The sequence below is a fragment of the Sceloporus occidentalis genome, unplaced genomic scaffold, assembly GCF_023333645.1.
Source record: "Sceloporus occidentalis isolate IW3139 unplaced genomic scaffold, rSceOcc1.0.p SCAF_4, whole genome shotgun sequence".
Taxonomy (NCBI): Eukaryota; Metazoa; Chordata; class Lepidosauria; order Squamata; family Phrynosomatidae; genus Sceloporus; species Sceloporus occidentalis.
In genome coordinates this window covers 8,742,964-8,756,956 of record NW_028316984.1, presented here as the reverse complement: position 1 = coordinate 8,756,956, position 13,993 = coordinate 8,742,964, and the positions used below count along the sequence as shown (strand labels likewise).

Here is a 13,993-nt window from a genome sequence, read left to right as displayed (position 1 = left end):
GCAAAGGGACTTGGGGGCGTGGATGCTCCTTCTCTTTTCCCCACAGGGAGAGCACCTATTTTCACTGACTGCCAGCCCCCTCTCTAAAAAATAAAAAAAGACAAAGGACACAAATGGGAATGGGGAGCAAAATGAACCGTGTCAAAGTGCTTCGAATTAGGTGACAACACTGTGACGTCAGGAGCCTATGCGCTCAATTGACGGCTTGTTTAAAAAAGGCCTCTGGAGGGAGCAATGGGAAAAATCAATATATAAAATCCACACTTTCTTTACTTCTGACTGGTTTAAATCATGCTTTTCATTAGCCCTTTTATGCTTGTTGGATCATACTACAAACAGAGAGAAAGAAAGTCACAATGAATAGAAGCCCCTCAGGTCTATATTCTTGGTTTAGTGTCTCCGTGTTCCTCGGTTCCCAGACTAAGATTCCCAAGTACTCCAAATTTCTCCTGCCCATGCTCTTTCTTCCAACCTATTGAGCATATAAAATATAATCAATATATTTACATTACCTTTTAGAATTAGGAGTGTCATCTTGCCCTTCGGACCACCCATTGCAATAGAAAGAAGAATATGAAGAGACGTAAACAACATCAAATTCTTACCAAATTGTATTGCTCTGATCTTCTTTGGAAGCAAGCTTTTCATTTTAAACTGTTCTTCTTATTAATGACTGATCTGAAAACATGATAGATTTCCCACATTCTATAATTTAATAAGAGCCTTAATAAACAGGTGTCACTAGCTTCACAACATCCCCAAATCGGCCTTATTTGAACAGCTTCCAAAGTGAATCAATTGGTATATCTTTGCTTGCCTTCTTTATAAAATATAAATCTTACTAGTCCAGAATATGTGATGATGTTCAATCTAGATATTAGGAACCTACCTTGACTTCACAATACTTAATATTTCAAGGAATACGAAATTTACAAAATGTATCTGAAGAGCACATAGAAGGCTTAGTATTCAAAAGAGTATTGTAGAAAAGGTGTATTTTTGTAGTGTCTTTGAGACTAAGGGTACATCTACACTAGAGTAATAATGCTATTTGACACCACATCCTATGGAATCCAATGGAATTTGTAGTTTTACATAGCCTTTGGCTCTCTTTGCCAAGGAATGCTGCTGCCTCACAAAACTACAAATCCCAGGAGTCTGTAGGATGGAGCCATGGCAGTTAAAGTGGTTTTCTTTCCTCAGCGAAGATGCAGAGACAGAAACTGAGAGAAAGGAAGGAAGGAAGGAAGGAAGGAAGGAAGGAAGGAAGGAAGGAAGGAAGGGGAGAGAACACTCCTCTAGGCATTTGTATGTCCTACGGCAGTGGTTCCCAACCTGTGGGTCGGGACTCCTTTGGGGGTCGAACGACCCTTTCACAGGGGTCGCCTGAGACCATAGGAAAACACCTATTTGCATGTAGCAATGAAAATAATTGTATGGTTGGGGGTCGCCACAACATGAGGAACTGTATTAAAGGGTCGCGGCATTAGAAAGGTTGGGAACCACTGTCCTATGGTATGATGCTATGGTTAATCTCCAGCAGGTGTTGAACATAAGAGTTGTGCTGGAGGACCTAGAAATTCCTAGACTGCTGTTATTTCAGATAAAATAAAACCAGTGTGCTTTGATTTGCCTTTTCCCCACCATCTCAAAGGTCCTGTGCCCCTAAGCCCAGGGAATCTGGTTGTATGTGAAATAAGAAAAGGCAGAAAGAGGAGAGGAGAGCTGCATTGGGAGGAAAGCGTGGGCACCGCAGGGACTTGAACCCCATCCCGGAAACCAGGAGTGCCAACCACCAGCGCCTTTTGCTTTTTTCTGGCAATGCAACAAGGAGAAAAGCAAAACCCGAGAGAACACAGAGAGGAGTGTTCTCTCAGGAAAAAGAAAACCTGACAGAATTAGAAGGACTGCCTTTAAGATGCATCCTTGAGATTGGATTTGTTAGGGATCTGTTCCTAACACACTTTTGTATTTCAAGAGCAAGTCTCAGCAAATGCCAACAACATTGTCTCAACAACTACCAACTACAGCGTCTCAACAAATACCAACAACAGTGTCTAAACCTACCAGATCTTCCAACTACAATGCGAAGGGGTGTGGAATGATTTCGGGCAAATGGTTGTGTGGATTCCTCATAGGAACTGCTAGAACCCCTGCAAAGGAGAGAAACCCCGCATACAAACACCCACAGAGAGGCATTCTCTTTCTATTCATGATGTGGAATGAGAGAATAGACACCTGACCTGTTCCTTGATCCATTATGTGTGAACTTTTTGCCTCCTTCTCCTGATCTGTGAAAAGCAAACTTAAGATCTCGGGGCTCCCCAGTCTCTCCAAGTAACCCCAAAGGAAGTGAGTGGAAAGGGGTTCTCAATGGTCTTATGGGAATGACTTCCATTCATTGATCTTGGAGAGAAGGCATTCTTTTCAGGTCTGTGTGTTCTTGGTCGCAACTGTTGAAAACCAAGAAAAGGAGAAACCCGCCACTGCCACAAAAACTCCAATACAAAAGCAATGCACTAAAGAAGGTCAAAGAGTGATCGAATGTTGGTAATTTTCCTTGAAAGTTTGCTTTCTTGTAAATATGTGATCCCAAGAGGCAAAAGGTTTCAGTCCCCCCCCACACACACACACACTATTGCCACTAGAACAAAGTCCCCAAATGCATTCACAGCCCAATCGTGGCAAAGTCTCGGAGGGTCACTCACTGTCCAGTTGCCTTCGCCCATGAAAATCCAGAGGGGCACCCAGAGCTTGGCACAGGAATTGGCATCCATCGCAAAGAGGCAGCAGTTGCTCCGCAGAGAAGACCCTGCAAGGCCAACAAAGGATATCCATAACTCTGGCGCTGCCAAGGAATTGCAGGACTTTCACTCTTGGGGGGTTGCAGCTCTGCAGAATTAAGGTCACAAGAAAGCCTGGGTTGTGTAGTTTGCTGTGGCAGAGTTCTCTCAGCAGTTGCCAGGAGTGCATTTGCACCTCGCAAACTTATGTGCCATCTGAGCCCATTCATTCAGATGTCACATCTGCCTGGACTGCTCTCTGAGCCTGGATGCCCAGGTCTCAGCAGTGGTCAGGAATGCATTTGCACAGCTTAAACTTGTGTGCCAGCTGCGCCCTCATCAAAGGTGGGGCAGGCGGGTTTTTAGTCTATTTTTAAGTTCTGCATATTTTATGTGATGATTTATATAGATTTGTAATTGATTGAATGTTATAACCATTTTAAACATTTTAGCTGTGAGCCACCTTTTGTCCCTCCGGTGAGAATGGCGGTATAGAAATGAAATGAAGGAAGATGTGAAGGAAGAAAGGAGCAGCAGGCAAGAGATATAGCTTTCTTTGTGACACACTTGGACCAGGAACTAACATAATGTTCTTCTGCCAGAGGTTTAAGGCGATCTAAGCCCTCCTCAAATACTACAACCTTCTCCATAACTTAAGGGCAAGCCACCAAGCTCTACTAGATAAGGGGCCTTCCCCTCTTTCCAGTAATAGCAGAAATATCAATATTAAGCAAATGATTGTCTGTCATACATTTACCTTCCTTTCTTCTTTTCTTCTTTCCTTCTGTCATTAAAGTCTTAAGCCTCTTGCTCATCCTAACTGTAGCAGATAATATTAACCACAGCAGAAAGAAACAGACACTTGGTAAAACAAACCAAAGCTGAAATCAAAATTTCTTTTGAAAAAACCAAAGTATCATCTGTCTGATAGTTACCTTTTTCCTTCCTTCCTTTCTTCCTTTCTTCCTTCCTCCTGTAATTAAAGCCTTAAACCACTTGTTAATCCTAACTGTATTAGCTAATACTAACTAGGGCAGAAATCAAGGCATCCTTAGTGCCTTGAAAATACATCATGGCGCTTTCTCTTGTGAGGGATCTCTCCCTAAAACACTGTTGTTGGTATTTATTGCTATTGAAAAACAGAAAAGAGGACTTACCTGATCATGCAGCTGGAGTTTCTGATAATACTAACCTCAGTAGAAATCAACAGACGCTTGGGAAACCAAAGCACCTGTCCAAATCCCATTGAATCACTCTGCTTAGGATAAGGCAGTGAATTCAGCCCAAATTCCCCTCCGTTGTTCGATTTTCTGTCCTTTCTGTTCATTGCCCTCCTAACCCTTAATAACAGCCAATGTGTAAAAGCCAATATTCAGAGCTATAAACTGATCAGTATAGAATCCCTCAGTTAACTTTAGGAAATACTTAGCTCCAGCTTTCAGAAGCATTCTAGCTGTTTCTATTTTCCTCTTTGAGAGGCGGTCTTAAGCCTCCTTTGGCCCCCATTTCCTCTAACCATTCAGCCTGACTCTCCCTCCACTTCTGACCAGAGAAGTCCATGGAGGCTGGCAGTTGGCCAGAGGCAGCCTGGATCCTTCCGCCTTCGTCATACGCATCACAATGGCACAGGAAAGTAGTCCCTGGAAACCTTGGGCCAATGGAAGGAAAAGTCCATTGCTGTCCATTGGGAGATATTTGATGGGGAAAGTGGACATGGCTCTGTTAGTGGACATATACTGGCTTCACAGAAATACACACACACACACAAACACTTTGGAATAAAATCTCAGTATTTTTTTCAAATACCAGACTGAACAAACGTGAAAAGGCACTCAAATCCAACCCATTTGGACAAATGGACAAATCAGTGACCAGAGAAGCGCATGGAGCATGGCAAAGTACAGCCTCACTCCTGAAGCAGCCTCCTTCCTTCTGCCTTCATTGTATGCTTCGCAATAGTGCAGAAAAGGCGTTTCTGGGAGCAAGGAGTTGGTGGAAGAAAAATGTTCCTTTTCAATGTTGTGAGATGTTTGCTGGGGAAGTTACTATTGTTATGTTGGTGGACATACTGGCACACAGAAATATACATGCACAGACACACACAGACAGGCCTACTTTGGAAAAAAATATTTTTCAAAGACACATATACATATGCGTGCATGCGCACGCATGCACACATCTGTGTGTGTAAATATGTACATGCATGCACACACACACACACACACACACACACACACACTTTCACACATGCTTTGGAAGAATAAGCCTCTGGTTTCTGGAAGTCCAGACTGAACAAAAGCGGAAAGGCATGCAAATTCCATAAGTATTGGGTGTATTATCTATTTATTTATCAGTGACTTGGATGAAAGAATAGAGGACATGCCTGTGAAATTTGCAGATGAATCCAAATTAGGAGGAGTAGGTAATACCCCAGAGGAGAGGATCAAAATTCAAAATGATCTGAATAGATTAGAAAATGTAATCTATCCAAAATCTAGCCAAAGTTAACAACATGAAGTTCAGCAGGGGGAAATGTAAGGTACTACAATTAGGCAGGAAGACATGGAATTGATAGATATAGGATGGGGAGATCCATGCAAAATGGATCTAGGAGTCCTAGTAGCCCACAAGTTGAAGGTGAGTCAAGAGGGTGATGCAGCAGCCAAAATGGCCAATGGCCCCAAGTTACTTCGGGGAACGCCTCTCTCTACATAATCCGCCCCGCACTCTCAGAACATCTGGAAAGAATGTATTAGAACACTATAGGACTAGATTGATAACAACTTCCTATAGAGTGTTCACTGCCGCAGCTCCTCAACTGGGGAACAGCCTGCTGGAAGAGATCCATCTCATTACTACCCTAGATTCCTTTAAAAAGGCACTCAAGATGGATCTCTTCCAATATAAGGTTTATTGGATTGAAATGCTCCACTCTTGACCATCACAGTATGACTATTGCATGATTAGATGAAGACTTGTTATTTTATTGAACTAACAGTAATTCTAGTATTTTATTGATTGTATCTATGTACTGTAGTGTAGTTTTATTCATGTAATCCCACCTCGATCCACAGAGAGGTGGGAAATATAAATAAACTATGTATTATTATTTAAGATATTAGCTGTTGTACTTGCTAAACCAGCTTTTTGAGGGTCTGTGGGGTCTATGAGAGCCCTTGGAATATGTTGCCTCATTGCTACCCCCTATCCAGCACCCTTCAGTGTGGCTCTGTTGGTTCCAATCTTCTGCCAGGTGCAAGGTCACTCCATGATGTTTTGGTTCAGCTCAACTGGCCCCTGATTCTAGGTGGGGCTGGTGGGCTGGCTGGCTGGTGTGTTTGCTGGGACATTTAAGCCTTGCCTGGCATCCTGTTCTTCATAATGCAATCTGGATAGTCTTACCAAATCCTGGATGTTACTGGCATGGAACCATCTGCATGCAAAGTCAGCACTCCAAGGCTAGGTAGCTGACCAAACCAGCATGAAATGATAACAGCACCCTAGGATATTTTAGAAACCATGGTTCAGCAAAGGGATATTTTGACCCAGCTCCAATGAACACCTGCCACTTGCAAAAACAGAGCCTAAACACTGTAGCTATTTTAAAAGGGTGTTGGGGGTTAATGTCAAGATCACTACTACTCTCAGGCTCACCTGCTGCAGTGCAGGTTGTATTCATTCCACTCAGCAAGAGTTTTCCTGCCCTTATTTCACACTCCACATGCAGAGAGTCTGGGGCTTCTTTTGCCTGGAGAAACCAGGCCCAGAAAGGTAGACAACCACCAAGCGGCAACTTTGCCTTGCTGTTCCCTGATACTTCCTTGCCCCCTTCTGAGAGGCTTCTCACTAAGGAAAAACACAGAGGAAAAACACCCTGGAGATACCAGAATGCAGCTATTGGCTTATTAATCCTTAAAGGGGCTGCAAAAAAATCAGCTACCTTAATGGGTCATCCAAGGAGGGAGGAAATAGTCAAAGGAACTTTTCTCCAAGGCAGCTTTTAAAGAACACTAGTTAGGTGTTGTTGATTTTAAGGCCTTTTAAGGGTTTCAGCAATAGTGCAGACTAGGTGGGAGAGGATGTCAATGAAGGAAAGACAAAAAGGATCCTCTCTGCTGCAGCTGTAAGCCCATCTCAGTTTTCTTCCTCACTCATTGCAGGAGGAGGTAAAAAATATACCATGCCTGGCATTCTGCTGCCTGAAACATCTGCCTCATTTTGCCTAACTGACCAGCCCATTATGATCTGTAGTAATTGCTGTTTTTTAGGGTCACTGGGTTTATCATTAATACAGTGTGCTTGTCTTGTCATGTACAATAACTTTTTGTATTTTGCCCCACTCTTACCTTAGTATCTACATGCTCAGACATACAGAGAACCAAGGATATCACTTCATGTGTTTGGAGAAGTTGGCTCTAGCTCATGAGAACATATGCTCCAACTATAACAAATATGTTAGTCTGTCAGACTCTTTGTTTAATGTATCTTTATTGTGCATGGTTTTATCTCTTCTATATCTCAGTAGTTTGTGGTGGCTGTAATGGAGATTTCTAATTGCTTTGCAACAGCTCCATGTGTTGCTAAGAAATGAACAGAATGGGAGTTGTTTCAGTGTGAATGTAAGTACGATGATTTCCCACGTGTTACTTACTAGGGAGGAGTTATCTTTTCATAGCTATAAGTAGGCATCAATCTAAGACTGAGCACAGTCACTTCATTTTCCTGCCCAGGGAAACATTAGGCTGCTCCTGAGATTTTGCAGAGCTCAGAAAAAGCACCACTAGAAAGCAAGAACAAGTGAACCTCAGTAAAAGCTGGAACATAGCTCTGATGCCTCAAGAGAGAGCACCCAATTTGTCATGCTTACAATTATCCTCCTGGCTGTTCTGTAACTGCAGTACTTAGGCTCTTTGCAGTGCTGCCTGGACCATGGCTTTGGAGAATATCAGCAGTCCAGAAGCATGTCAAGAACAGGCTACAGAGGCATGGGTACTTCCACCCTGCACTAAGTACCTATGCCCACTGCTGCCTATGTGCACTCTCATCCCAATGACAGCTGTGTGCTTGGTCTTATTCATTGTTGGTGTGGGTGGCAATGTTCTGACTGTAGTTGTGACAAGCCGGTCCCAAGAGCTGCGAAGTACCACCAGTCTATATCTGGGGAGCTTGGCTGTCTCTGATCTGCTACTGCTCATACTTGGACTGCCACTTGATTTGTACCGTCTGTGGCGCTCACAGCCATGGGTGCTAGGTACAATGCTGTGTCGTGTATGGCACTGGTCTGGGGAAGCATGTGCCTACTGTTCCATCCTGCATCTGACAGCTCTGACAACTGAACGCTATGTTGCCATTTGCTTCCCATTGCGTGCTAAAGTGCTGGTGACCCAACAGCGTGTGAAAGCATTAGTGGTGGTACTATGGGCTATTGCACTACTCTCTGCTGCACCTTTTCTATTCCTTGTGGGAGTCCAGCAGGCCAACAGCACCTCCAGTGACAATGACTTCACCCGTGAATGTGGCCCTACAGACTATGCTGAACAGTCAGGGATGCTGAGGACTATGTTCTGGATCACCACCAGCTACTTCGTGCTGCCCTGTCTTTGTCTCTACATCCTGCATGGCTTGATTGCCCGGGAGCTTCTACAAGTCAGCAAGACACACCTTGGTGGGGCATCATACCGGAACCACCATCGCACTGTGCGCATGTTAGGTGAGTAAATGGAGGGAGTAGGAGAGGGAGTATTACTTTAGTGCCCCTATACCCAGTTCATTCCTATGTCCCCCAATCCCATTGAATCACCATCTCTTCCAGGCTCATTCTGTGCCAGTCATCAAGAAGAAAAAGAAGATACCTGTCTTTTGTTTACTCTGCTGGCTGTGTTCTTGTGGGACGGAGGGAAGGAAGGAACAGAGATCTGGGTTTACACTGTATCTGAGAATGTGGAGTATAAATTATAGTCTGTAGCCAGATACCATCCGTGTTCTTTTAAAAAATCATCTTCAAGTCCTTTGTCGATCAGCTATGTGGCAGCATTTTTAAAAAGTCATCTTGCATGGTACTAGCCAAAACAAGTAATATGGGGGCAGGGGAGAGAAAAAAGACCAAAGTGCCTGGCCGCTAAGATTCCTGACCATACTTTCTTAACCTCCCAGGGCAAATTAGTCTTGTGCATGTCTGGTAGATTGTGCTCTCTTGTCTCCTGGGTAGTTCCAGCCCTGTTCAATAGCAAACAGCCTCCTGAGCCTTTAAAAGAAGTGTTACTACAGTTTCCTGACCCCAAGAACTTCTAAGCAAACCCACCATGTCTAGTGTCAGTTGTGTCAAAGCAACAAGTAATTGTCTTTCCTCTTTTCCTTCCTTTTCAGTTGTGCTGATTTTGGCTTTTGTCATTTGTTGGCTGCCCTTCCACATCGGCAGGATCATATACATCAACCCAAAGAATTCCAGGATGATGTATTTCTCCCAATATTTTAATGCTATTGCATTACTGCTTTTCTACTTGAGTGCTAGTATCAACCCAATACTTTACAACCTTGTCTCAAAGAAATACAGGGCAGCAGTTTGTAAGCTACTGGTGACCAAGCGATCTGCAGAAAGGGCTTCTACTATTACCAGAGAGACTGCTGGCTACGTAGAAATCAGTGGTTAGTAACATTAAGATCATATGCTTATGAGATTCTGATTCCATTGCTGTCACTATTATACTTTTAAAGCAGATTGGTGAAATCAGAGCAAGTTTTGGCTATTTAAGCTGCTAAACTATTAAAGTTCAAATGCTTGTTCATGTATATGCATATGTAGAATTGTAAAAAACATACCTAAAAGAGCCGTTATCCATACTACCTTTTTGTGCAGATGTCAACCTTTTTGATGAATGGCTTCACTACCATTGTCATTTCAGACATTACATAGTCTGTTATTTGGGAAACTCTTAAAAATGTGGTTGTGACTTTTGCTAATTTGCTTATGCATCCCACAAAATGAATAAGCAGCAGAGAGAGCTGAACAAGAAACAAGAACAAGAAAGTGTTTTTAAAAGGTTACAAGCAATGATCCTCTGAGGACTATACATGTAAGGAAACACAGTTGAACTTGACAAACTGTTGAAAACAGATAGAAATCCATAGTGGTGCAATGCACTGATGGTTCTCTTCGTAAATATCACCACAGTAAATCCCATCATTACTTCTCTGCAGTGAAGCTATTCTGTAATGGAAAATGCTGTCATGCTAAATGTTAGAGACCTTGGCAGTAATTAAAAAAGAAGGGCAGGTTTGTGAAAGCAGAAACCTGGCCAGATATTTTTTTTACAGGAGACTATATGTCCCTGGGATAACACAGTTCAAGTACCCAAATTAATAATGATGTCAAACAATTTTTTGCCATTTTAGCTAAAAAGGGTGAGCACCATCTTTCACCATTACAAAAAAAGGATGACTTAAACTAGTTTTGTAACAGTCAGAGAAATGGCAAATTCACTCCAGAAATCCCTTAATAATCTTTATAGGCAAACTAATAATAGATCGTCAGCAGCGTTTCAATCTTGTTTGCAGATTTCTTTCTGTTATTTACATGTGAGCATATACAGTCAGCACTCCATATCCACAGATTTTTTTAATCCATGGATTCAAGCATCCACAGTCTGAAAATATTTTTTAAAAATACAGTATATAAATTTTAAAAAGCAAATCTTAATTTTGCCATTGTATATAAGAGACATCAATTTACCATGCCATTGTATTTAATGGAACTTGAGCATCCACAATTTTGGTATCCATGGCGGTCCTAGAATCCAACCCTAGTGGATGCCAAGGGCTCACTATATATTATTTTCATTTAAAATATATATTTTAGCTGTGTACACTAAAATCAGATTCTATGGTCACACCACCCAAATATAGCACTTTGATGCGACTTTAACTGCCATGGCTCTATCCTGTGGAATACTAGAATCTGTGGTTTTCTGTGGTATTAAGAATTGTGTGCCAAAGAGCTCTAGTACATCACTATACTACAAATTTCAGGATTGCATAGGATGGAGCTATGGCAATTAAAAGTGCTCTAACTGCCCAGCATGAAAGAGACTGATATTTCTTATCAACTTGAAAGAAACGAGACTGAGAATTAGTGAAAATCTTAGAAAATTGTTCAAGTGTAAATGATTTGTACATAAACCAAAATTATTTTCTGTAAATATTCCACAGCAAATTCAAGAAGTATCTGCTGTGAATGTTATTGATTAAATATTTGAGAGTCAATATCCTCAAAAAATGCTCACTCAAATATTCAATGTCAACTATGCATCTGTGCTTAAGGCAATATGTATCTACTTGGAAGAACCTGAACTTGGTATTGCGAGAATTACAGTTGAGATTAAAATATTGCTTTCCCTGATTTTGTAAATATGGGATGCAAAAGAGATTGGCTGTCACACAGAGAGACCAAATTGGGAGGGTTTGGATCGGAAAAATCTCACATGTTACCATGCCTATCAAATGTGGCAAATGGTGCATACTCTGCAAATTTATGATACAGTCCTAAATTGTATTGGAAGTCCAGTTCATACAATATCCTTTTTAAGAGCAATGTTCAGAAAATCCTTTAGGAAAGGATTGTAAAGGATTTTTAAATATCCCACCAACATATCAGCCGGCAATTCTTCCACAGATAATGATAGGTAAAGTAAGCCAGTATGGTATAGTAGTTTGAGTGCTAGACTATGAGTCTGGATACCAGGGTTCAAATACCTGCTCAGCCATGGAAACCTCCTGGGCAAATCACACACTCTCAGCCTCAGAGGAAAGCAAAGGCAAACTCCCTCTGTACAAAACTGGCCAAGAAAACCGTAAGTTGAAAATGTCCTGAAGATGCACGACAACAAGGTAGAATGGGTAGATTTAGAAAAGAATGCCTTTCTGCCAGATGTAAACATATATTTCTCAACAAAGTATGCTCTAAATTTTATCTAATTTTCATCAACAACATATGCTCTAAACTTAACCTTATCCTATTATTACTGAAATCCTATAGCAGTTCCTACCAAGATAACTGTGATAACGAACCTTAGATACCCATTTTCCCCTGTTCTATGGTGTATCATTTTTTAAAGATGCAAGTTATAATTTTAAGTATTGTTTTTCAGTAATAGCCAATTTGGAAATAAATCTGAATTGAAAGCTGCAATTATTGTTATGAAAATAGATAGAACTGCAGTAATAAAAGCTAATGTTTTGCCAAGGCTTTTATTCCTTTTCCAAATGGTCCCTGTTATAAGAAACAGAATACCTTACTAGAGATTTTGAGATTTAATTAGCTAGCAAAGAGACCCATTAAAATAATGTAAAACATTTGGGAGTCCCTAATGTCAAATTGTATTGCCAGGCCTGTTGTTTTGTATGGATGTAGGCATGGACATTGCTCAGAGATATAAGATTCTTGGAACTTGTGGACCATAATTTAACATTTGGTAGGCATGGATATCCTTAGTGTAATAAAATTAAGGAACATGCTGAATTTAAAAATAATTTTATTAGAATGGCCTGTAAATTTGTTATAGGTACAAATAGAAACTTCTTCCTAAGATAATATTAGCGACCTTACTAGCATTTTAAAGAAAAGAATGGGTTAAAAATTGAAGATGGTGGCTTTATGATTATCATTTGTAAACTTTCAAGACAACTGGAAATTTAAATCAAAGGCAGGTTACATACCGCCCATTTGGGGTGGCCTGCACCCGCCCCTTTCCCCGCTGTATCGGGGCCTCAGCTGTCAGACCGGGAGCCTCCGAGGCCCCGATCCGCCGCTTTGCAGGCTGCGGGGAAGCGGCAAAAGGCTTCAAGCCCCAAGGACACCCCAACGGCAGCGGGGACTCCCAGAAAGGGGCCGCTCAGCCCCTTTCTGATTAGCGTCGCTGGTGCAGCCTTCACACGGCTGCACCAGCATTGCAAACCAGGAAGGAGCTCCGTTTCAGAGCTCCTTCCTGCTCCGCCAAAAGGGCGCATTAAGCGCCCTCGCGCAGAGCGATGGCGTCACGTCTGCGGCATCTCATTTGGAGGCGGCGTGTTCATGACGCCATCATGGCAGTGGCCGTGTGGAACAGCCGCCGCCATTTTGTGCACACGGAGCGCGTACTAGGGTTAGGGGGTGCGGAAGCACCGCCCCTTCCTAACCCTAGTACGCGCTCTGCGCGTACTTTAATGGCAGTCTGTAACCCGCCAAAGGTTTTTTTTTATAGAATGCAAGCATCTTATATGCAACTTAAGGGCAGATTTAATCAAGGAAAGAATAATGCAGCCATAGAGGTTAGAAAAAACGAGTTTTATGGTGACAATGTAACTTTAAAACTGTTTAAACTATGCTGAAACTAGTGACAGAAAATGAGCCTGTAAAAGAAAATATGGTTAATTGGGCCCAATATTTTGGGCATAACGTTTATATTGATGTACAGGGAAGAAATGTGGTCTAAAGATATAAAACGTATATTGTGCAATATCTTAAAAGAAAACTTTTATAAGAGGATGGTATTCTATATAAACTGTTGCAAATGTTCCAGAAAGTTTCAAATCAATGTTGAGGATTTCAAGAAGGGCTCCTTTTTTCATATGTGGCAAACCTGTAAAAAGGCAAAAAGTTACTGGTCTATGATTTATATGTTAATCTAAAAAATTAAAAGTAGATTTTATAATGTTACCAGACTTTTTTGTTGGGTATTATGGATTAAGAATTTAAAAATAAATGTGGATTAATTCACCAATGCATAACAACAGCAGCAAGAATATTATTTGTTCACATTTGGAAATGGACTGTATTCATTTTCCTCTTTTTGTCTTTTTCTTTTCTTTCTGTATTTTTATTTTCTGAATGTATGTTACCTTGATTGCAAATTGTTGTTCATGTTAAAATTAATTTTAAAAATAAGGAAAAAAAAATTAAAAACCCTAAAGTCCTCACTGCTCGAAAAAGCCCCAGCTATACCAAATTTTCTTGAATACTGTATTTTTCTAGTCTACAATAGTGGAACAACTGCTAAGGAAGAGCAAGGAAGAAAGTCAAAGGCGGCTTACTGTTGAAAATTTTTGGAGAATCTACACAAAATCAGCTTAGACAACTAAGAAACAGAAATAGTAAAATAATTCTCATGGGATCAAACATTGATAGGAAGAGGGATTTCAGCCAGGAAATCAGAAGAAGATTAAGAATGGGGAGAGCA

At 41.3% G+C, this 13,993-nt stretch overlaps 1 protein-coding gene across 1 annotated transcript; it reads left to right on the top strand.

Moving 5' to 3' along the window:
• Positions 1-7,712: 7,712 nt before the first annotated feature.
• LOC149313482 (motilin receptor-like) lies at positions 7,713-9,433 on the top strand. Its single transcript, XM_089522840.1, has 2 exons — positions 7,713-8,493; positions 9,150-9,433. The coding sequence occupies exons 1-2, from the start codon at positions 7,713-7,715 to the stop codon at positions 9,431-9,433; spliced, it is 1,065 nt and encodes a 354-aa protein (XP_089378966.1).
• Positions 9,434-13,993: the final 4,560 nt, after the last annotated feature.

Bases quoted from the DNA above. Each gene is read 5' to 3' on its own strand.
- LOC149313482 (XM_089522840.1), top strand. From the start codon at position 7,713: ATGGCTTTGGAGAATATCAGCAGTCCAGAAGCATGTCAAGAACAGGCT. The intron at 8,494-9,149 runs GTGAGTAAATGG...CTTCCTTTTCAG, and splicing joins TCGCACTGTGCGCATGTTAG to TTGTGCTGATTTTGGCTTTT.